General features: G+C 54.2%; 9 protein-coding genes across 9 annotated transcripts, besides 2 other annotated features; 7 read left to right on the forward strand and 2 right to left on the reverse strand.

The window, feature by feature from the left end:
- Window positions 1-603: 603 nt before the first annotated feature.
- CORC01_12595 (uncharacterized protein) lies at window positions 604-2,318 on the forward strand (the record flags this gene model as incomplete). The annotated part of the gene is made up of 3 exons (XM_022624215.1): window positions 604-845; window positions 905-1,336; window positions 1,391-2,318. 3 exons carry the CDS (start codon window positions 604-606, stop codon window positions 2,316-2,318), a joined length of 1,602 nt encoding a protein of 533 aa, XP_022469251.1.
- Window positions 2,319-2,921: 603 nt separating this feature from the next.
- Window positions 2,922-4,458, forward strand: CORC01_12596 (uncharacterized protein; the record flags this gene model as incomplete). Its single annotated transcript, XM_022624216.1, has 2 exons — window positions 2,922-3,273; window positions 3,341-4,458. The coding sequence occupies 2 exons, from the start codon at window positions 2,922-2,924 to the stop codon at window positions 4,456-4,458; spliced, it is 1,470 nt and encodes a 489-aa protein (XP_022469252.1).
- Window positions 4,459-5,496: 1,038 nt separating this feature from the next.
- Window positions 5,497-6,954, forward strand: CORC01_12597 (uncharacterized protein; the record flags this gene model as incomplete). The annotated part of the gene is made up of 1 exon (XM_022624217.1): window positions 5,497-6,954. One exon carries the CDS (start codon window positions 5,497-5,499, stop codon window positions 6,952-6,954), a length of 1,458 nt encoding a protein of 485 aa, XP_022469253.1.
- A 797-nt stretch (window positions 6,955-7,751) lies between these two features.
- Window positions 7,752-9,171, forward strand: CORC01_12598 (uncharacterized protein; the record flags this gene model as incomplete). Its single annotated transcript, XM_022624218.1, has 2 exons — window positions 7,752-7,893; window positions 7,949-9,171. The coding sequence occupies 2 exons, from the start codon at window positions 7,752-7,754 to the stop codon at window positions 9,169-9,171; spliced, it is 1,365 nt and encodes a 454-aa protein (XP_022469254.1).
- A 659-nt stretch (window positions 9,172-9,830) lies between these two features.
- On the forward strand, window positions 9,831-10,910 carry CORC01_12599 (uncharacterized protein; the record flags this gene model as incomplete). Its single annotated transcript, XM_022624219.1, has 1 exon — window positions 9,831-10,910. The coding sequence occupies one exon, from the start codon at window positions 9,831-9,833 to the stop codon at window positions 10,908-10,910; it is 1,080 nt and encodes a 359-aa protein (XP_022469255.1).
- Window positions 10,911-12,334: 1,424 nt separating this feature from the next.
- On the forward strand, window positions 12,335-13,308 carry CORC01_12600 (uncharacterized protein; the record flags this gene model as incomplete). The annotated part of the gene is made up of 2 exons (XM_022624220.1): window positions 12,335-12,776; window positions 12,875-13,308. The coding sequence occupies 2 exons, from the start codon at window positions 12,335-12,337 to the stop codon at window positions 13,306-13,308; spliced, it is 876 nt and encodes a 291-aa protein (XP_022469256.1).
- Window positions 13,309-15,397: 2,089 nt separating this feature from the next.
- Window positions 15,398-15,840, forward strand: CORC01_12601 (uncharacterized protein; the record flags this gene model as incomplete). Its single annotated transcript, XM_022624221.1, has 2 exons — window positions 15,398-15,588; window positions 15,696-15,840. 2 exons carry the CDS (start codon window positions 15,398-15,400, stop codon window positions 15,838-15,840), a joined length of 336 nt encoding a protein of 111 aa, XP_022469257.1.
- Window positions 15,841-16,050: 210 nt separating this feature from the next.
- On the reverse strand, window positions 16,051-17,030 carry CORC01_12602 (phosphotransferase enzyme family protein; the record flags this gene model as incomplete). The annotated part of the gene is made up of 2 exons (XM_022624222.1): window positions 16,051-16,469; window positions 16,535-17,030. 2 exons carry the CDS (start codon window positions 17,028-17,030, stop codon window positions 16,051-16,053), a joined length of 915 nt encoding a protein of 304 aa, XP_022469258.1.
- A 1,169-nt stretch (window positions 17,031-18,199) lies between these two features.
- Window positions 18,200-18,212: a sequence feature (Short protein (CORC01_12603, OHE92088.1) was converted to a misc_feature.).
- A 38-nt stretch (window positions 18,213-18,250) lies between these two features.
- Window positions 18,251-18,303: a sequence feature (Short protein (CORC01_12603, OHE92088.1) was converted to a misc_feature.).
- A 971-nt stretch (window positions 18,304-19,274) lies between these two features.
- On the reverse strand, window positions 19,275-21,098 carry CORC01_12604 (GMC oxidoreductase; the record flags this gene model as incomplete). The annotated part of the gene is made up of 2 exons (XM_022624223.1): window positions 19,275-20,695; window positions 20,750-21,098. The coding sequence occupies 2 exons, from the start codon at window positions 21,096-21,098 to the stop codon at window positions 19,275-19,277; spliced, it is 1,770 nt and encodes a 589-aa protein (XP_022469259.1).
- Between the last annotated feature and the right edge of the window lie 502 nt (window positions 21,099-21,600).

A 21,600-nucleotide genomic window follows, 5' to 3' on the forward strand; every position in this document is an offset into this window, starting at 1 on the left:
AGCTCCCATTTGCCCAAGGTACATAGTTAGTCCAGGCCTGGGTGAGATGGGTTGTCTCAAAAAAAAAAAGAGGAGAGCCGGCGCCCCGTCCTGGCATTCTCAATCTTTCAGACCCTATTAGCGCAACAGTTCAACTCCCCCTTACAGCCAAACGTGTTGTCTATGTCCTGATTGGAGACCGAGAGTTCAAATTTGCAAGCGATTTTAGCCTGCCAGCTGCCTTGATGAACCGGTTTGTTAGCGAAGTCCCTCGTCGAATCGTCCACCCATGGGATAGCCCTTCAAGGAGGATTGACGCTAATTTCTGACAGGCGCCGCCCGCAAAGGATGGCGGAGAATCTTCTCTTGAGCCCAAAGAGGCATTGATCTTTGATCTTGTCCCGGCCCTGCGTAGCGCGGCCACGTTATGGGCGTTCTTGTCGAGCTGATATGTAAGGACGACATCCCTCACGACATCCCTTCGGCACCTACGACGGAAACGACTCTCCTTCTGGTCTCCTCGGTTGTTCTGCAGTTTGGTGAGCAATAAGCCGGTCTCCACTAGCATCACCCAACCCACAGCCAGGAAAGATGGCAAGCCAAGTCGGCGAGGGACTCGGGAACATGGCGAGTGACGGCACAGCCAAGGCAGAAAGCTTCCTGACCTTCCTGGTCGAGGATTTGCAAAAGTCGACTTCGTCATATGCCACGCTGGTCATTGTCATCGTCTTTGCGATCCTCGTTCACAAGTTTTCGTCACCTCACGTTGACGGTCGCGAGCCGCCGACGATGAAGCCTAGGATCCCTATCATCGGTCATTTGATCGGAATGATACAGCACCAAAGCCGGTATTTCAAGGTCTTGGAGTAAGTCTTGGTGCACTCAGAAAACGTAGACGAGTGTCGTCGTGTTGACGTGGTCGTAGGCGCCGGAATATGGCGATCGCGACGCTGCCTATTTTGAATGGCAAAGTTTATGGCATCTGGGACCCAATACTGATCCAGGCCGTCTATCGGAATCGAAACCTGTCGTTCGAGCCATTCGCGGTGGAGTTCGCGCAGAGAGAGCTTGGTTTCAACAACGAGACCCTCAAGATCATTCAAGATAGCACCTTGTTGCCCGAGTTCTTTGAGGGTATCCATGTCGGTATGGCCGCAGATAATCTGCATCGGATGAATGCCGCCGCCCTCTCCTATGTGTCTGATGCGTTGGACGACCTCTGCAATGGGAATGAAGCTTACGAGACGACCAATTTTTGGGTGTGGATGCGGGACTTGATGACAATGGCGACGACAGAAGCATTGTACGGGCCCGGGAATCCGTTGAAGAAGGATGCAAGCTTGATGAAGGACACCTGGTGAGTGGAATTGGACACCCTTGGCATCAATGACATGACCTCATGCAAACACAGGATCTTCGAATCTGACCTGCCGGTGTTGATGCTCGGCGTAGCGCCGTCCATCACGGCGCGCAGATGCTTCCAGGCGAGAGAACGGCTCCAAGCAGCGCTGGGCGAATACTACGGAAGCGACGGCGATTCGCACAAGGATGCATCGCAGATCGTCAAGAACCGCGCCAACGTCCTGCGGAATCACGGCATCCCGGGCAAGGAAGTCGGGGTATTTGAGGTTGCGCTGCTGCATGTGGCCACGTCCAACACCATCCCGACTTTGTTCTGGTTCATGGTGCACGTCTTCAGTCGTCCCGAATTGGTAGCCCGTCTCAGGGACGAACTCCTGCCGGTGGCGCAACATGGGGGCAACGGAGAAGTCACACTTGATATTGGTACCCTTGACGAACGTTGTCCATTGCTCGTGCGCTGTTATCGCGAGGCGATTCGGATATCGAACAAGGGAATGGGCAACAGACGCGTCTTGGAGGACACGACGATTTCGGATGGGAATGGAAGGTCATACCTCCTCAAGAAGGGTTGCAACGTGCAGATGTCCGCCCAAGTTAGTCATAGCTTGGAGAAAGCGTGGGGACAGGATCACGAGTCGTTTGATCCGGACAGGTTCGTCGTGAAGACAGGAAAGGAAAATTCCGAGGCCGAGAAGATGAAGAGAGCGGCCTTCATACCCTTTGGCGGTGGGAGGCACCTGTGTCCGGGACGCAACTTTGCGTTTGCAGAGAACCTTGGCTTCGTGGCGTCTCTGTTGCTAGGGTTTGACGTTGTGCCTCTTGACGGGAACATGGAGCAGACGGTGAAGGTGCCCCAAGCAGCGGGATGTTTGATGACGGGAGCTGCGGTCAAGCCCGTAGATGATGGCCAGGGCTACGGAGTCCGAGTTCGGAGGAGAGAGAGATGGGAAGGTGTGAAATGGCGGTTCATTAGCTGATAGGGCTGGGCTATAGGAGATTCCCGGGCATGGTGAATGGTGAACGGATCGAAGTTTCCCACAAGGCCTTTGTCATTTGATGCATGACCTCGTGAAGTGCCATCCCTTGATGATGTAGGCGAAGCTGCAGGACCTCCAGCTGTTCGCCAAGACCTCATGTCCGGAAACCAGGTTTGCATGCCGCAAGCGTGGCACAACATGCAGATACCTAGGATTGGAGTGATGAAGCTAGCTCCCACGGAAATTGGGGTACGGTGCTGATGATGATGTGAGGAGCGACTAATTAAGCTCTAGGCGAGACCAGGGTGGAGATATCATGGAGCTCAGCTGGAGCAATTTGCCAAGGAAACTGGAGCTGGAGCTGGAGCTGGCGCTACTGGAAGCTCAGCCACCCTGCACACGTGACAGTCATCATCCATTGACGTCATGGCAGTGTGGTGAGGTTCCAGCTAAGAGCTGTCGGCAGGCGCGATACTTGGCTCAGCAGAGCTCCCTCTGCTGCTGCCGCCGTCATAAAGATACTGCCGGTTTCCCCAAATAATAGAAATGCGTCTTTTTAGTTGACTGAACCACAAACAGTCCAATCCAGCAACAGACATCGAAATGAGCTACGCGTTCCGTCGCGTATGCCTGCAACTCCCTTCCAGCTTCGGACCTAAGCATGGTCCTCTGCGTCAAGCTTTCCGCCCAGCCGGGCTCGGCATTGTCCCAAGAAAGATCCCGGTGAACAAACGGGCGTTTGGGCTCTCCACAAACCGTCAAAACGACCCCGATGATGCCAAGGCCAAGAAGCCCAACCAGGATGACATGAGCAAGGAGGAGGAGAGGGAGAAGCTAGAGCGTGATGAGCAGATCGCTTTGAGAAAGCAAGAGGAAAGACCATGGCACCGTGCTGGAGACGAGGTTGAGCAACGAGAGTCGTCCAAAGATCCCACAAACGGCGATAAGACTCGCGGTATGCTAGCCCAATGCGCCCTGCAACCGAGCACACCTGCAATGCATCTTTACTTACTATTAGCTAGGACGACTCCTCACAACACCAACGAGGCTGTTGAAGCTCATTTTGCCGTTGCCCTTTCACGCTGAACAGACACGCAACACGCAGATTCCCGAGGAAGACGACGACAGGGATCAAATCGCCCCGCTCGCCCTCCTTGTACACCCTCAGCAGCCACTGTCCTACCTTGAGAGACTACTACAGGCCGAAATCCCGCCTATCGACGATGGTCGTCGAGAACGGATCCCCAAGATATACTTCCGAGCAGAGGCAGACCACCAGGATGGCAAACAGGAACAGGACAAGAGCGCATCGCAGAAGAAAGAGGGCAACGTCGCTTCATATTCGGGTCTCGGCCACAAGGGCCCGAAGAAGGATCACGACGATACTAATTGGGTCAGATGGAGCAGCAGTACCGAAGTGGGCGACTTCATCCGGGACGCCGCTCGCGGCCGAGAGTTTTCGATTGGCATAGAGGGTTACAAGCAGGAGTTGCGGGTAGCTGTGCCGAGCTTCAATGACCGCACATACTACATGCGCGTTCGATTGCGGAGGATGTCTCGTCGCGTCGAGGAGTTGGCGAAGCTCAAGCAAGAATGTGACACGCTTGCGCACCGTGGAGCGCATCGCATGGCACAGGGAGGCTTCGGCCTCCTCGCCGGTTGGTGGGGAGTCGTGTATTATGTCACCTTCCACACCGATGCCGGCTGGGACCTCGTCGAGCCGGTGACGTACCTGGCTGGCTTAACGACCATCATGGGCGGTTACCTGTGGTTCCTATACATCAGCAAGGATCTCAGCTACAAGGCGGCTTTAAACATCACCGTCTCCAAGCGACAGCAGGCGCTTTACCAGGAGCGCGGTTTCGACCCGTCTGCGTGGGAGGCGCTTGTTCACGAAGCCAACTCCTTGCGCCGAGAGGTCAGGTTCGTGGCGACTGAGTACGACGTTGACTGGGACGAAACAAAGGATCTTGGCGGCGAGGGAGTAATGGAAGTTCTGGACAAAGAGAAGAAGGGGAGACGCAAGAGCGACGAAGATGAAGACGACGCAGAGGAAGAAGAGCGTACAGAGCATAAACGTAAGGACGACAAGAAGAAGGAAAAATCTGATGATGGGAGTGAGGGCAAGACTGCATCATAGCAAGTCCTTAGAACATTTCCAAGTGCGATACCCCTGTATGAATACAAATAATAGCTACAATTCGAGCATGATTGAAGCGAGCATATCCTAGGACATCAAGAGCTGAGGGGCTTTCCATCCTCTTCCTATGACACCGCCGCGTGATTTTGAGAGGGCTTGACCATCTCATTGAAGAGACAGAAATCCGACGATTGCGTGCTTTACAATGAGAAGAGGTCGTCTGGTGTCAGGAGACTTGTCGTGCGGTGAAGTGGCATTTTCTCCTTAAGGAATCGCGGGGACACCGATCAGCAGATGTCTGAGGAAACATTTTCCCATGCTATCGAGCTCCATCGGGTGACCGGGCACCAAGTTCGGTGTATGCCGGTAAGGCTTGCTGAGGCGGGACGGGTCGGCTTCACCGAGATGCTCCGCTTTCAACCGCTGCCACGGCCCACCACGTGCCAAATCGGCCCCAGCACAGCAGGGCCAAGGGAGCGAGGAAGGGAGGGAGCTCTGACCCCTCGACGCCAAAGACACCGTACGGCCAACACCACCATCCCCGCCACAGACGCGAACGGGAAAGCTTCACCCCACTTGGTTAACCCATCATCATACCACCACCCAACCAACAGGGCTCTGTTTGTCAGAATCTCGCTACCTTCCATATGGCGCGTCACTGAATGGCTGCTTTGGCGTTCGAGAAGGGGTACTAGAATCCATCCCCAGATCTGACGATACCTTTGCATCAACCTGGGGACATCTTAGCCCTCGTCCGACGATCGAGTACAAAAGACGACCGCTCGATATCACTCTGACAGCTGATCTACCCCGCCATTCTCCTCGACCAGGCGTATCTCGAACAACCACGAACACTGCCCTCGCCCGATTGGACACTGAAGACGCCTTCCTCTCTTGTCTGTCCTCCTTCACCGTGTCCCTACCTAGGTACTGGAACCCCGCCTTGCCTTGCCTTGCCCTCCATCCCGTTCCCCTCCACCAGAAGCTAAAGCTCGGGCTACCAAGGTAGACGTGGTGCGGCAGCTCCACCCAGCGCCCATGGCCCCCCAAATCATCCATCTACCAGACGGACAGAAGTTCACAGTCACACCCGTCTTTGCTGGCCTCTTTTTCAAGTCCCACGACCTCAACACGCACAACAACCCATTCCCCATCGGCTGGACCATTGTGCTCAAAACCGAGGATGAAAAACTCGACGTGGACCATGTCGACGGTGAGCAGGGGGAGGAGGACCGCGCCCATGCCCGCCGGCGACACATACACAGCTTCAAACAGCCTACACTGCAGAGCGACAGCCTCTTCATCTCGTCGATGTCGCAGCCTTCGAGCACCGAGTTCAAGCCCGCCGCCAGCCCAACCCGTCAGATCGCCATGATGCTCTGGATCACGCTCTACTGGTACTTTCATCAACCTCAGCCGTCGCCATACATGACGACCGATGCATCGAGACTGACCCCCGAAGAAGCACGACCCAAGGGCGAGTGGCGCATCAATATCAAGCGTGACGGGGTATTGCGCGGAAGGAACCTCATACCAAAGCTGGAGCGCATGGGCCTGATTGCGTCCTTGGACTCGGCGGTAGGAACGAACCTCAAGGATAACGGCGAGGAATGGTCGCAGATGTTTGTCTCACGGCGCATGTTTTGGCAGATACCAGGCCGGCTTTTCTTGTTCACTCTGCAGCGCACCAGCGCCTCATCCACAACCCCAGAATCGCCAGACGGGAGCCGACCTACTTCACCTGCTCGAACCGAGTCTATCCACTCGAAGCACCACACGCCCGTACACTCACCGCACCAGTCTACGGGGGGCCGTTTCGATTCTGACCTCCCTGGAGGACCACCGCCCATGTCCACGGTCACGACACCGAACTTCCCCATTGGCCCGTTCTATTCGAGCTCACACCTCCCAACGTACTATCCACCAGCGCCCTTGATGTACACGGTCACGAACGGTGTGCGCCATCCCATCCGCCGGAAGCCAGGCCGGATGGGAGAAGTGTTTTACTCCCGCTACATCCCAAGCGTCGGGCAGTACCTGTCGTTCCGCGTGGCGTCACTTACACAATATCCCGTTCCCTACCTCGGACCCGTAGGCCCCAAGCCCGTCGAGAACAGCAACCTCGCCAGCTTGTCTGACACAGCCTTGCTACAGTCCTGGTTGGCGAACCCGCGGGTCAAGAAGTTCTGGGGAGACTACTCGCCAGACTTTTTGAGCAACGCACTCAGCTCCAAGCATTCGTTCCCCGTGATCGGCATGTGGGACGGGGTGCCATTTGGATACTTTGAGATTTACTGGGTCAAGGAGGACATTCTGGGCCAGAAGCTGGGTAGCGATGCCGGGGACTACGACCGTGGGATCCACGTCTTTGTCGGCGAGGAGTGGGCGCGGGGACGGGTGCCGGCGTGGCTGACCAGCTTGGTCCACTGGTGCCTTACCGATGATTATCGCACGATGAATGTCTGCTTGGAGCCGCGGATTGACAATGCGAGGTGAAACCCTTGAATCCAGCTTTCAGAGATGGCGGCGAGCTAACTTTTTCCGTCACAGATTCCTGCAACATCTTCAATACGCCGGCTTTGCTAAAGAACGAGAAGTGGCGTTCCCCCACAAGCAGTCCTATTTGATGAAGTTGAATAGGGACGCTTGGGAAGGACCGGCTCTGTGATGCCACTCATGAGTCTCTTGTCAAAATCACGGAGAAATGTGATCACGCCACATGAGGTAGTTGAGGAGAAAGAGTCGGCGTTGATCGTTGTTGGGCGCTTACATGTCGCAGAGAGTGAATCTACCGAGCAGATGGATGCTCATGATGCACGAGATAGGAGATACCCGATTTCCACCCTGCAATACGGATAGAGGCTAGAATAATCGAAAAATTGCTTGTTACATTGCCTCTCCTTGCTTTTGCGGTTGCAACCCAATTCCACCCAAAAGCTGTTTTTCCCGAGTCAACAGCAACTCAATTAACGCGACGACGTCACGGCGCATTGTCTGAGTCGCGTGGCTTGGACGGGGCTCCCAGGCCTTTCTCTCTTCGGTTACCTTATCGCGAGATTTTGGTTGGCTGCGCTGCACGTGGCCGGCGCACCCCGGTCCAACGCTGCACTGAGACAGCGGTTATCTTGTGACCGATGTCCGACGGTCGAAACCATTGGATGCCGCGCCCCAAACCTACCTAGGCAGTACCTAAACCTCCGACGAACGACCTCTCCATCGCAACGAGACGTTTTGACCGCCCTTCTCTCGATGCCGTCTTTTCTCTGGAGTCGAGAACAGTGCTGTAGGGAAATATGACCGGCCGATCGCCTTCGTCCTCCGGCCTTCTTCCCATGCCTGGATCACCGTCGTCGTCCTGGGCGACGTACCGCGCCCGCTTATCTGCCCTCGTTCGCCATGCTGATACCCAGGTTATCGTGGCCTTTTGGCTTCTCGGTACGCTTCTTAGCTTCTTTCTTAAGGTCTGTTTGTGTGCTGACGTGTAGGATAGGCCTCATCAACAATGTTCTCTACGTAATCATTCTATCCGCCGCCCAAGACCTCGTCGGTTCGTCGGTCCCGAAAGGCGTCGTCCTCCTCGCCGACGTCCTCCCCTCCTTCTTCACGAAACTGATCGCCCCCTACTTCATCCATCGAGTGCCCTACTCGCTGCGCGTCCTGGTCCTAATCGCCCTGTCGTGCTCAGGCATGCTGCTCGTCGCCCTCACGCCGCCCACAAAGTCCGTCGCCGTAAAAATGGTCGGCGTCGTCATCGCCAGCCTCAGCTCCGGCGGTGGCGAGCTCAGCTTCCTCGGGCTGACGCATTACTACGGCCCCATGAGCCTCGCAGGCTGGGGTAGCGGGACGGGCGCGGCGGGTCTGGTCGGGGCGGGTCTATACGTGGTGCTGACGGACTGGTGGGGGTTCAGCGTGCGCAACAGCCTATTGTTCTCCGCCTGCTTGCCCTCCATCATGTTTGTGAGCTTCTTCATCATATTGCCAAAGGGGCCGCTCAAGGGGGGACGGAAGGAGTACACAGTCGTTTCGGAGCAGGACTTGGAAGAGGAGGATGTCGAGGAGCTGTCGCAGAACGCGGCGTCATCGGCTCTACTGGCGCCGGGCCCTGCAACCACCTCGACGGCATACTCGGTGCAGCACGCGGATGCGCACAGCTTCGAGCACAACTTGAAGAGGGCAAAGTCGCTCTTCTTCCCGTACATGCTGCCGTTACTGCTGGTGTACATTGCCGAGTACACCATCAATCAAGGCGTCGCACCGACGCTGCTCTTCCCGCTCTCGTCGTCACCGTTCAAGGAGTTCCGCGAGTTCTATCCAATGTACGGGTTCCTGTACCAGCTAGGCGTCTTCATCTCGCGGTCCTCGACACCGTTCTACCGGATCCACCGCCTCTACCTGCCCTCGCTGCTGCAGATCGTCAACCTCGTGCTGCTGACCTGCCACGCCCTGTTCGACTTCATCCCGTCAGTGTACGTGGTGTTTTTGATCGTGTTTTGGGAGGGTCTGTTGGGGGGCGCGGTGTACGTCAACACGTTTGCAGAGATTATGGAAAAGGTGCCGAGCGAGGACAGGGAGTTTAGCTTGAGCGCGACGAGCGTCAGCGACAGTGGCGGAATCTGCATTGCCGGGTTCGTCGGTATCGTCATGGAGGTGCAGCTTTGCAACTGGCAGGTCGCGCATGGACGGGACTGGTGCCGCAAGATCAAGGTCGGATGAGACCAGACTGTGAAGATGCTGTGCGGCACCTGGGCAGCGTCTCTATGGAGCGTAGGGGGGCCGACAGAAGAGGGGTCTGGTACGATGTTTCGCGAGAGGGGTGTTGTCGACCGTCCGGGAACGGGCGTTTGGGTTACACGGTGTCGGGGCCGGGGGTTGGCCGGACGGGTGTGATTGACGACCTTCAGCGAGTCATAGCCGGACCTTTTTATTTTTTGCCCTCGATGTAAAACGACTCATGAACATGATCTCTGCGCCTACTCCTATCTCTCATTAGGGCCAATTACTTAGTATTGTATATCCATGTATAACACGCTTACAGCATCCACTAATTGCTGGTTAGCACTTTTTAAGATAAACCTCGAGACATCAGGGTCTATGATTAAACCTCCTCCTCATCCAGGTTCACAGTTAACCTCAATGGCCTCATCCATAGATGAGAAAACTTAGACATTATCTAGTCGTTCTAGTACCAATTCCTCCCCCTCCTCTCTTTTATATTTACACCATTGCGCAATCTCGGGCTACGATCCAGCCTTTTTTAGGCCTCGGTTATCTTGTGTGCTTCTCTCACACTCTCTGTCACGCCCTCTTTTCTTCTGGACCTGGTCCAAAGTTTACCAACTGCGGTCATGATTCTTACTCTCAACGCCACCGCGATGGCGGCTGCCGATCAGGAAAACGAGTCCAATGCGTGGCATGACTCTCACAGCATCAGAGAGGGTGCATGTGGCTCCGTTTTCGCAAGCACGGTCATCAAGTCGTTGACGTCTACAAACGGCGTTGCGATGCAACCTGAGGATCCGAACGACAACCAAGTTGTCACGTTCAACGCATACACCAGGTCAATTATCGACATCTGCCGCAGCGACGTCACTAGGTTTTGGGATAAGCAAAACTTCACATTCAGCGCTCAAGATGACGAATGGGAGGGGGTTTGGCATGAGCGAACGGGCATCCCGTTGGGTATCCCGCCGGGTCACTTCAAAGACCGGTGGAACCAGCTCGTCGATGTCCCATACGCCCGAGACTCGACAAAGAAGCTATACCTGGACCCTCACCCGAGCAACACCGGCAAGACCGTCACAGCGCAGCCTGGACCTACAGGAGGCGTTCTTTGCTCTGCAAATCCGTGGGAGACCATGACGAGAGCCATGATCACCGGCGATGTCCGCAAGATGGCTCAGCTATTCCTTGAGACATGCCCGGGAGACTGGAATAGAGGTTGGGGCGTGGGACTCAGCACCATGCTGACCGATGCAGTTAAGCACGGGATCGAACCCAAGAAGCGGCGTGTCCGTCGATATATCGACATCGCAGCGTTCATCATGTATCGATGGCAATTGGCTGAAATGGCAGATTCTTTTGTACAAGAGCACAAGCTGCGAAAGCCCAACGATGAGACATGTATATTCTGGAACAATTTTGACTGGTCAGCCCCCGCCCATCAAACGATCCCTGGGTATGGAGACCGGTTTGGACTGGCCTACAGTCACCTTGTCCACGAGGGGTTCAACCCTGAACCAATGCGTTACCAGGGTCCTCACTTTAATCGATTTACCAGACACATGGCGGCGGCCATCGCCTTAACGGACCTTCCCCAGGAGGAGAACCACCGGGTTCTTCAAAGCTTGGTGTGTCGTATGGATAAGTACAAGGAGTTTAACAAGAAGATCTGTGTCGAGGACAAGGGAGTTCTCCAAAGGGAACGAGAATGGCATGAGGCAATCGGACGATAGTTTCGTCGGTTATTGGATAAGCTTGTGAGATGAAAGTGGTGTGGTCACTATGATATGCGTAGATGGCTGGGATGCCACTGTTCGCTCAGTGGCAGAGGGTTCCACAAATAAGTTGTAGCGAGATGGCGCGCATCGCTGATTTTCTGGCATGATTCTACGTCTGGCCGAGAAACAGCTGACACAACACGCGATGTTGGGCCCCCCCATTTTTGATACCACAATCATCAATGAGATCAATTAGACAAGCTGGCGGCCAAATCCCAGGTTTCAAGTGCCAGTGCTTGCTAGCTTTGCGCCATGTCGTGGCCGTTGAAGAGATTTCTGGGCCAATAAACCGTTGATACGTCTCGGGAGGGTCCCGGGGGGGCTTATACTACCTACAAGGTAAATTAAGGTAGCTCCTACCTTAGGTAGGGACAACGCAGGCGGCATCTGTTGTCGCTGTTGCACTGACCGCCGGGCGGCCCTTTTGTTTGCCTTGTTTCCAAATTGGCGCGAGAGAAGACGGGCAAGAAGAAGAAGGGAAAAAAGTTAGCTTACTTTGGGCGGACATATTCCGTGTGCCGTTGCCATTTCACGGCGGTCAGCGGCGAGCGGCCAGCGCGGGCGACGACCAGGTTTTTATCCAACCCGAGAAATTTTCATTGCCTCACTGATCTTCGGCGTCTCTTGTGTTGGCTTCTTATTCGCCTCGGGGGCTTGGTCGTACCTAGCTCAAGGTGTCTTGACAGGAAGTGCCAGCTATCCGCCACTTTTATCGGTCCATTTACTCGACGTCTTCCACCCCAAGGCATCTACCTGGGTGTCACTCACTGTCTGCTGTTCCGGTTCATATTCGCCCAGAATTCTCTTACACGGAGATTTGGATCTGTCAGTCTCTTTGGACCAAGAGACTGAATACTCACTCGCCTTATCTACACAACACGAAACAAATCCTCATTTATCCTCACCTGCTTCCTCAAGGGCGACAAGCCACCGCTTTTCCGCCCGGTCTACCTAAGGCAGTACTGGTACACAAGTACCTCATTCGAATGCACCTCAAGTACGAACAGGCCTCATTCACCTGAACCTCCCACCTCATCTCGACCTGCCAAGTCGTTCTAGATTACGGATCCAATACCCGCGTCGTACCTTCCTTCCTTCCCCTGCACCTTCCCGCGCCCCGCTGACCACATCCCACCTCGAGGCTCGGCCTGCATCGCTCGCTCGTTGCCTCATTCGGCTCTAACAACAGGAACGGAAAGTGATACCACCACCGCCATTCCTCTTTCCCCTTGAATAGTTGCCGCGCCTCGACCGGGCTCTTCTTTTTCTTCATCTTCACCCCTCCGAACTCTTTCTCCCCGCCGTCACGGAACGGAGTGCCGCGATTCAACTTTTCTTCTTCTACTACTACTACATGCCTAACCAAGGCACACCTTACCATGGAATTCCAGGCGTCCAACACCAACTTACGCATCATCACCCTCGATCCCATGTTTGTCTCAACATACTCGGACCCGGGGCCCCTCCTCGCGGATCTGGCAACCCTGGACCTCTCCGGCGATGTGAAGCCGCCCACCTTCCACCTCTTCGGCTCTCTCTCGCCCGAGCTCCGTACCAAGATATGGCGTCTCGCAGCGCCCAAGCCCGCCGTCATCGAGCGCTCGCCCAATAACACCACCATGAGCTACGGCCTGCGACGCCGCGTCCCAGCCCTTCTCCACGTCTGTCGGGAGTCCCGCGCCGAGCTGCTCTATGAGTCTAAAGACCGACGCGGCTCGCGGGACGAGCAGTATGAGATGCTGTATCTTTCGAGAGGCCTCCAGGCACAGGGCCATGGTGTGTATATGAATTATCGCAATGATACCCTGTTCATGTACAGAGGTGAGTCTCACTCTCATTCTCACCTTCTTCTTTCCTTACCTCACCCTACCTACGCAACTTGCGTATATAAAACCCCCAAACCACTGACACATTTACAGGACCGTCCCAGTCAATCATGCCAGATGCAGCCAACTTTGCCAATCTCCAAAACCTGGCCATGGAATGGGGCCTCCGCCCCTGCTGGGTCCAGAATCACTGCCACGAAGGCGTCCGCCTCATCCGGCAGTTCCCACAGCTGAAGACGCTGACGCTGCTTGTCAGCTTCAAGATCTACAATGAGCTGCCGCTGGGTGAGTCGGGCAGCAAGCACAGAGAGCAGACGCAGAAGCGCCGTGCGCTGAGGGAGATCAAGTCTTGGGTTGTTGGGGCCATGGACCAGGCTAGAGAGTCGGATGAGAATGCTCGTGGCGCTGCCAACGATGCGTCCGCGTCTACATCTGCGCGCATGTCGCAGGAGCCTGTGTGGAATCCACCCGAGGTCAGGGTCGTTCCAAAGACAAAATACTGGAGTGTCCCGTCGTGGGCAGCTTAGAAGAAGCCTTCGATTGGTGTCACACGCCGGTTCGTCATCGCGGTTGTGGTGAATGGGTCTCGGAATCTGGGCCAGAGAAAGAGGGATGGATATCACTATGGGTACCTCTATCAGATTAACGGGGGCAGTCGTCGTTGGTAACTTTTGCCCCACCGGCCGGACGGCCTCGGGGTGGTGATAATGGGACCACCGAGGACGAGGACGAAGACGACGAATTCACAGCACATGGGAACACGCAGCCAACGGGTTATTATGCGAAAGCAAAGTACCGGTCTTGGTTACGTCCTTGAGGATTCTTCTTCTCCCAGGGTACTTCCTTTTTTTTCATTTTTTTTTTCCAGCAGCATGGCATTGGGAAGGATTGCGGCATTTCAGGACGATGGCATTTGCATCACGAAAAGGCATCAACGCAATGGGGCGTTACTTTTTTTCCTTTTTTTTCCCTTTCTTTGATACCAACGATAGATAGATCAATGACACAGTACCTCTCAGTTCATATCTTTATGGTAGATTGACCATAATCTTACCTCATCCTCCGTACGATTGCAGCTCTTTCCTGGTTGCATTAAAGCATCCAGCATGCAAAGTCCCATACGTGTACTCTATAGGTCCAAGAGGACTGGTGGGAGCCTCGGGACGGGATACGACGTTTTCGAACGTATTTCCTTTGGGGATGACTAGTGACCCATCGGAGGGAGCCTCGTCGTGGCGTGGTCATTACGGCCTCGGCCGACTCGGGAGCGTTGGACTCGGCGCTGGGTGTCCCCCGAACCCCCACGCCAGCGATACCAGGATTAGGAATGAGAATTGGAACTAGGACACTCACTGTATTGTGCCACATCCTAGCAACCCACGACGTGTTTGCTCTGGCTTCTCGCCTTGCCGTATCTCGGATATTGAATCCCTGATTTTCCTGATCGTACAAACGGGGTTGAGCCTCGTTATCTCCGAGAGCATGGCACTCAGCGTGGTCTCCGCGCCGCCGAGTGCGAGTGCGAGCTGTGATGGGAAGTTCGGGAATACGATGGAAGCTTCGGGGGAAGCTTCGGGGGACAAACGGGGGCCGGGGAGCTCGGTCGGATATTGATATCAAACCTAACGAGGATTTCGTCGGTTCCGGGTTTACGTAGGTCTGATTTATCTTGCGGGGAGGGAAAGCACTCCATACATTTTTTGAGTGCCGTACTTTTCGTGACTACTTTCCTTCTCTGGCCCCATTTTGCCACATGAGTGTGGTGTTGGAGAGGTGAGATCTTGGTGAAGAAGCTGTTGGTGGAAATCGCGCGAGCTGTCGCATGGTGGCATGGCGTATTGGTGCTGTTTGTGTCTGTGCTTTCTCATTAGAACTGCTGAGAAAACCTACCAAGGGATGTGCTGCTTTTCTTTGGCACTATGATAATCACCTCTGTCCTCCCCCCTCTCCCAGTCGTTTCCTCTTCCTTTCCCAGGCTCTTTTCCAGGCTCTTTTCCAATGCACATGCATCGATCAACACAACGGCTGGTGGAGTTCCCAGTGTGCATAGCTCAGGAAAGGAACGAAGCAATTGTGTGGACTAGAAGAGAAAAACAAGGTCAGGTAACGAGCACGTTGTAGGGAGCACCCTGTATTAGTCAAGCTCTGAGATCTGCAGTCACTATCCGTAGTTCGGTTCCAAAGCCCGACTTTGTTTTCTAGAACCGGAATTCGAATCGTTCTAGAAGGCTTCCACGGGTCGCTTGCGAACGCTCCAATCATTGTACGAGTTTCGAAATTTGGGGGGAAGGAAAAGGGAGAGGATAATGAAGCAATGGGGCTTGGGGCAAAGTGATGCACCTATGACGCACCTGCCACGGCCACCTCGAGGGTCCATTGCACCCAGCCCTGTCCCCAGATTCTCCTTGGGGTGTCGTCACCGTCCAATTACAGACGACTTTTTGACTTCAACTTCACCCGTCTTCTGAGGCTTTGGCTTGCGGCTTCGAAACCGATTTGCGACGAGTTTATCTTGAGTCGAAGGATTATTAACGGGAAGCCTTTGCAAGAAAGGAGAAGCTTGGTTGACTAGCAACCGGAATCAAAATCTTTACGGCTATTCCCATCCAAAAAAAAATGGCCTCCGCCAGATCCCTTCCCTTTCTCCGCCGCCTCGCCATCGCGCGACCCGTCCCCGGGACCACTGCGGCACCCTTCGCCGCGGCCCGCCAGGTCCGGTGGAGCACGCATAACCCCAAAGAGGGCGATCTCGGCGGGCCCGGCGGGCAGGAGCCCGTGCCGCCTACCAGTGGTGCCACGCAAAGCTGGTGAGTTATCGATGCCTCGTTCTAGTGATGAGCGCTCTGAATGATGAAGGCGTTTTTTTTTCTTGGCTGGCTGGCTGGCTGGCTGACCTGAGTTTCTGGTATTATAGGCCGACGCTGGTGGCCATCGCTGCCGTGGGACTCGGTGTCGGGGGGTATCTTGTGCATAAAACGGGGAAGTCCAAGGGTCAGGGAATCGTGGTGGAGAAGGGAGAATTTGATAAGCTGGCGGAAAAGGTTGCGTCGAGGAAGTAGAGGATGCTGTGTTAGCGATGGGGTTGATGTTGGGTGTTGGGAATGTGGGCGAGCTTGGGCAAGGCTTGGAAGATTGTCAGGTGTCATGACGCTGTAAAAGACTGTAATAATGAAGGAATATCAAGGTTCCAGAAACCTTTGACAGGAAGCTGAAGAGCAGTTTCGTTGATGCTGCCCAATCCTCGAGAGGATTATGAAGGATCTTTCCCATCAGTGCCCCTTGCCCGAGACAAAATAGAGCCAGGGATAGTAGCACGTCTCGGTATCCACCGGGTCCAAGATTTTTGGGAGATACTTTGTCTGCCACTCTTCCTCGAGAGCTTCGCTGAAGTATTCAGTCTCGTACAACTTCAACCGTTTCGACTTGCAATACTCCCAGTACGAAGGAAGCCACCCTGACTGGGCCCAGTCAATAATGGCCGCCACTTTCGGGTTCGGCCCCAGCGACAACATGATGTTGGGTGCGACGAGGTCAGCGTGCGTAAACACAATGGGCGATGCACCGCTTGCCATCATGATTCCATACGCATCTTGGAACTGCTGGACGGCGTCTGCGCCTAAGAACGGACCAGCCAACGTTTCATAATCGGCCAGGGTAATCTCCCTCAGTGGTTGCTTGCCCACACAGCCTGACAAAGTAGGGCCGCATGTTAGACTTGACACATTCTTGTACAGTTCGAGGTAGCTCACTTACCGACATAGGGATCATGACTATCTTGCTCCAAAGCCCGTATTGCCGCTAGCATTTCTTTCAGTTCATCACAAACTGAACACCTCGCGTTTTCGTCTAGGTCACGCCATCTCTCCTGCAAGGTCGCGCCCTCTATCAAGGCCATGTAGATGAACCCCTGGCGTCCATCCTCGGCCCAACCAAAGACCTCAGGGACGGGGACTTTGCCTTGTAGTCGCTCGCGCACCATCATCTGAGTCTGAGCCTCGACGTGTTTGACATCACCACCATACTTGACAAGAAGCCCTAGCGACGAGTATATGACGGGTGGTGGGCGATTAAAATTCGTGGCCCAAAGACCACCCACCTCGATGTTGCGAGCTCTGATCTCAGCTGGGCTAGGAAGTGTAGGCGCGCGTCGCTCCTTAAAGAAGCTGGATTGAAGGAAAGTCTGTATCTGGCCGGATGCAGGGGGTTGGCTTTGGCTGGTGGTGGGATCTGATGTATCTGCGGCCGACATTTGATTGACGGTGGCGTGAGTAATGTAGGATTGCTTTGGAAACGAGTTGATGGTGAAGGAAGACTGCCCAACCCAAATTTGTGGAGATTGCTCCCTTCAATGGTATAACCTGGAAGGCACCTAGGGGCACTGTGGTTAAATGTTAGCGTATCACGAGCGGAAACACGCATTGTTTACCGGTCTACCTGCACAGTTGGCAGCGACTGGCGCCCAGCACACCCATGAAGTGCTGAGTTCAACCAACGCATGAGTCTTGAACCAACAACACCAGGGGGTTAAGTCGTGACCTACAGAGAGACGTGTGCCAAAGTATACTCGAAAGAGATGGGAAAGCTTGATAGGCCTCTTTGACGTCGTAAACACTACTGCTAGATGGGGTACAATGTCAAAGCAAGCGATTGCAACAACAGTTCATCACCTACAACTTCTTTCGATTCTGGACAATGAACCCCGCCGTCCAGCTTCTAGCCGCCGTTCGATAGGATATAATGTCAAAACATGCACTGATGATGATGGCTTACCACCTAGAAATAAAGAAAGTTGACAGTTTTTCTTAAAGTCTAGATATTTACCCAGTTGTAGGTATAGCTTGTAGGCCTTGGAAAGTTGTGCATCAACGCTAGTTAACCGTACCTCTTGCGTAGCTATCAATTGATAAGAATCTTCTGGCTAGGCTCTTTCTTCGACGTCAACTATGTTTGAGGTAAATAAGAGGTTTTAAAAAGTCAAACATACTGCCTAGACTCTCGCCTAATCCGCCTGGAACAGAGGCCATATTGCTTAGAATATGAACTTCTATTACCCCCAAATGATCATTTCCGAGACTTCTTTTCATAGTATCACAAAGCGAAGAATCAAGCGAGAGACATATAGTGTAGAAGGTGGCTTAACTCAGCTATGAGGGGCCCCTCTAAGGGGAAGTCTGTACATGCGCTTTACGGAGCGAGCCCACGGAACGGTCGTTCCATGGTAAGCGGTCTCATACAGCAATACTCTGAGCAGCGCAACATGTGGCGCTGCGACAAATGATATTTATACGATGCTTCAGGTGTCCTCTATAGATAACATCGATCTTAATCAAGCCTCCCTTATTGACCTGCTTTTCTCAGACAGTGTTCAAAAAGAACATATCATGCTTCCTGTCTGACTACAACATGACGTGAGTCCGTTCAGGTTATCAACCTAGCATTCGGCCTGGAATCATTACGATTCCACTTTCCGTGACAATTCGCGCCATCGAAATGACCGGTGCAGCAACATTGTGTCTGGGCATTGTGGGGGATGACTTGCTGATCTGAGTTCCTGGCGCAACAGTAGCCAGATGTTTGGGTAAGGGCGCTGATGTTAGGTAGTCTGACTTTTCTCCTAGGTCTGTCTAGCTAGATGACGGACCTCACTGTGAAGAGGACTCCAGAGGTGAAGGCTAAGACACGTATCTTGAAAATGATTGGCGATAGGCTTCAAGCGCAGTGTAAGAAGGGAGACAGGTCACCGATATATAGAAGTTGATGAAATTTCTCCGCCTGCGGGACGAAAGGAGTTTGATCAGTCACCAACCCCTATCCCTGGGAATGACCGCGATTGCTTTCATCTCGATGCGGAGCTGCCCTTGACTTTGCCATCATAATCTATTTCCGCTTTCGCTGAATCTGCCATCAAGCTGTCAAATGACTACCTCGCTGTCGCTGCCTCTGCACAACCCGCCATTTCGTATCAAGACACGTAGCAAGGCTCAGCAACAATGATAACCTCAGGGAAGATCTAAAATCAAAGAAATTATAGGGCAAGAGTATTTTCATGGCTAAGTAGGGAAAACGTTCGATGCCACCCAACATCTGCAAACATGGGCTTTAACCAGGGTGTGACTCAATAGCGGACAGGCGGAAACCTGTATCAAGCCCTGCGGGTAAAGGATGCATACGTTCTAGAAAATAATGCTCCCTGACATGTGCTGGTGAGACGTCATGTGATAAAAACAAACCCAAACTCATTGCCATGAAGAGGGGCGGGATTGAGGTGAGTAGATAACTGGCTTGGGTTGAAGGACGCATGCAAATCAGCGGACAACGAAAATAGGCTCGAACTCATAATAGAAAGTCTAATATACTCGAGCTTCAGAAGTAATGTACACTCTATTCTATGGATCAATATGAACAATCTAGTTGTGCTTGAAATATCTACTGAGAAGTTGGGAAGAAAAAAAATTGGGATTTGACAAAGTCATCCTGAGAACCAAGTCATATTCTACGAGCTCTCGGCAATGAGGTCGGCAGCTCTCAGAGCAACAGCGTACAGGGTGCTGACAAGGTGACCGCACACCTGGAAAGGCAAGACGGAGGCGTCAACAACGCGGACGTTGGCGGTGCCGTAGACCTTGAGGTTGGCGTCGACAACACCTCCCTTCTCGCGAGGCATCATGGCAGCCGTGCCGACGGGGTGGAAGTTGGATCGGTAGTTGCCCTTGATGTAGCTCTCCCAGCCCTCAACATCAGCGTCGGCAGCGACGACGTCCGCGCCGGGACGGGTCTCGGTTCCTGCATAGGTAGAGAAGGGCGCGGTGCTGTACAGCTTGCGGATGTACTTTGCGATCTCGACCTGCCCGAGCAAGTCCCAGTCCAGCAAGAAGTAGTTGGGGTTGATGATGGCGTGGGAGACGGACTTGTCACCAATGTGGACGCTACCGCGGGCGAAGGGGAGAAGGCCCCAGTACTCGCTGCTCCAGGATCCCGAGGCGGCGTTGACAAGGACCTCGGCGATGGGGATCTTGGACTCGAAGATGAGGCTCCACTGCAGCTGGAAGAACTCCAAGAGGTCCGCGGCGCGGGTGACGTTGCCGTTGACGGAGGCGACCTTGGCGGCGTAGGCGGGGAGGGCCTCCTTGATCTGGGAAGCGACCTCGTCGGCGTTGTCAAAGACATGGGCGACGGAGGGGTAGGCAACGGTGGTGAGGGTGCCGTCCAAGGTGTAGTTCTTCTGGTCAAAGGAGAGACCGTTGTTCATCTGGTCCTGGAGGTTCTCTCCGACGGTAGGGAGATCGACGACGGTCTTGATGCCGTGCTGCTTGAGGACGGTGGCGCGACCGACACCGGAAAGTTCCAGGAGGAGAGGGGAGACGAGAGCGCCGGCAGAGAGGATGACCTCCTTCTTGGCCTTGACGACGCTGCTGGAGCCATCGGCAGAAATGATCTTGACGCCATCAGCGGTGGGGAGGGCGGCCTTCTTCCAGGTGAGCTTCTGAGCGCTGGTGTTCAAGAGGACCTTGAGGTTGGTGCGGTTCTGGTAGGGGTAGTAGAAGGCGCGAGCGGCATCCTCGCGGACGGAGTTCGCCTGATCGACAGTGCGGGGGAAGACGGAGAAGCCAACCATGCTTCCACCGTTGACGTCCTCGTTCCAGTCAAGGCCAAGATTCTGGAAGGTTGAGTTCAGAACAGTGGGAATGGTTCCGTTGGTCTGGCCAAAGGTCCAGCCGGTCAGAAGGGGACCCTCTTCGCCGTGGACGTCGGCCTGGTACTCAAGATGGCCGGCAGCCTGGCGCACGGGCTCCGGAGTCTGAAAGTGCTCGGTCTTGAGATAGTAGGGGAAGAGAGCATCCCAGTTCCAGCCCTTGTTTCCGAGTTTCTCCCAAGCGTCGATCTGAGAAGATTCGGCACGAGTATAGGCCATTCCTTGAAGATGTTAGCATCCAAGTCTAGTCTTCAAAGTCAGTCATCATCACGAACCATTGATAGTGCTAGTTCCTCCCAAGGCCTTGGCAGCGCGCATGGTCTGGATCGATCCGCCGCCGTATGTCTGTTTGGTCGTCTGATAGGCGAAGTCGATGTCGGTGCCAAAGGCAAGACCGTATCCGCCGGGGTTGGTCACGTTGGCGTTATCGAAAACGGAGCCGCCGGCCTCGATGATCAGGACAGACACGGCAGGGTTCTCCGTCAGACGGTTGGCAACAGCCAGACCGCTGGTGCCACCTCCGACGATGATATAGTCGTAGCCATTGCTGGAGGCGTTGTTACAGCGGACGGTCAAAGCCGCGGCTCCGGATAGGAGCGCGGAGGTAGTGAGGAAGCTTCGCATGGCTGCACGGTGTTGTGTGATGTCAAATGTAAGAATGAGTGTAAGTGAGACAAGAGAATGTAGACACACTTGTACAGATATCGAAGACACAACCGGATCCTCAAGGGCAAAGGTCTCTGTTTATATCATGCAAAACTCGTAGAAGAAATTTCAATAACATCGTAGTTAAAATCCGAGCTCTCGAAATCCCTCATCAGTAGCACGTCACCCGCGCGGATACAAACAGCTACCATCCCCGTCAAACCGGATTTCACAGCAATGCTCCGAGGGCAGACCGAAAAGCTATATTCTCCCTACTATTTCGTCAGTGCAGTATGTACGGACCAACGTAACCGTCCTCAAGACTCGGTACAGTGGAGAACGGCGTGGCCGGTAAAGCCGAGTACCTTACATTACAATTGGGGCCCAGCGGTGCCGAACGCCATTGGCCACCGACGACCGCTGAATAGATATCTGATCGGACCGATCCATCGACAATTGACAGCGCAAGATGCTTATCAAC

This window comes from Colletotrichum orchidophilum (genome assembly GCF_001831195.1).
Source record: "Colletotrichum orchidophilum strain IMI 309357 chromosome Unknown Scaffold_159.1, whole genome shotgun sequence".
NCBI classification, from domain to species: domain Eukaryota; kingdom Fungi; phylum Ascomycota; class Sordariomycetes; order Glomerellales; family Glomerellaceae; genus Colletotrichum; species Colletotrichum orchidophilum.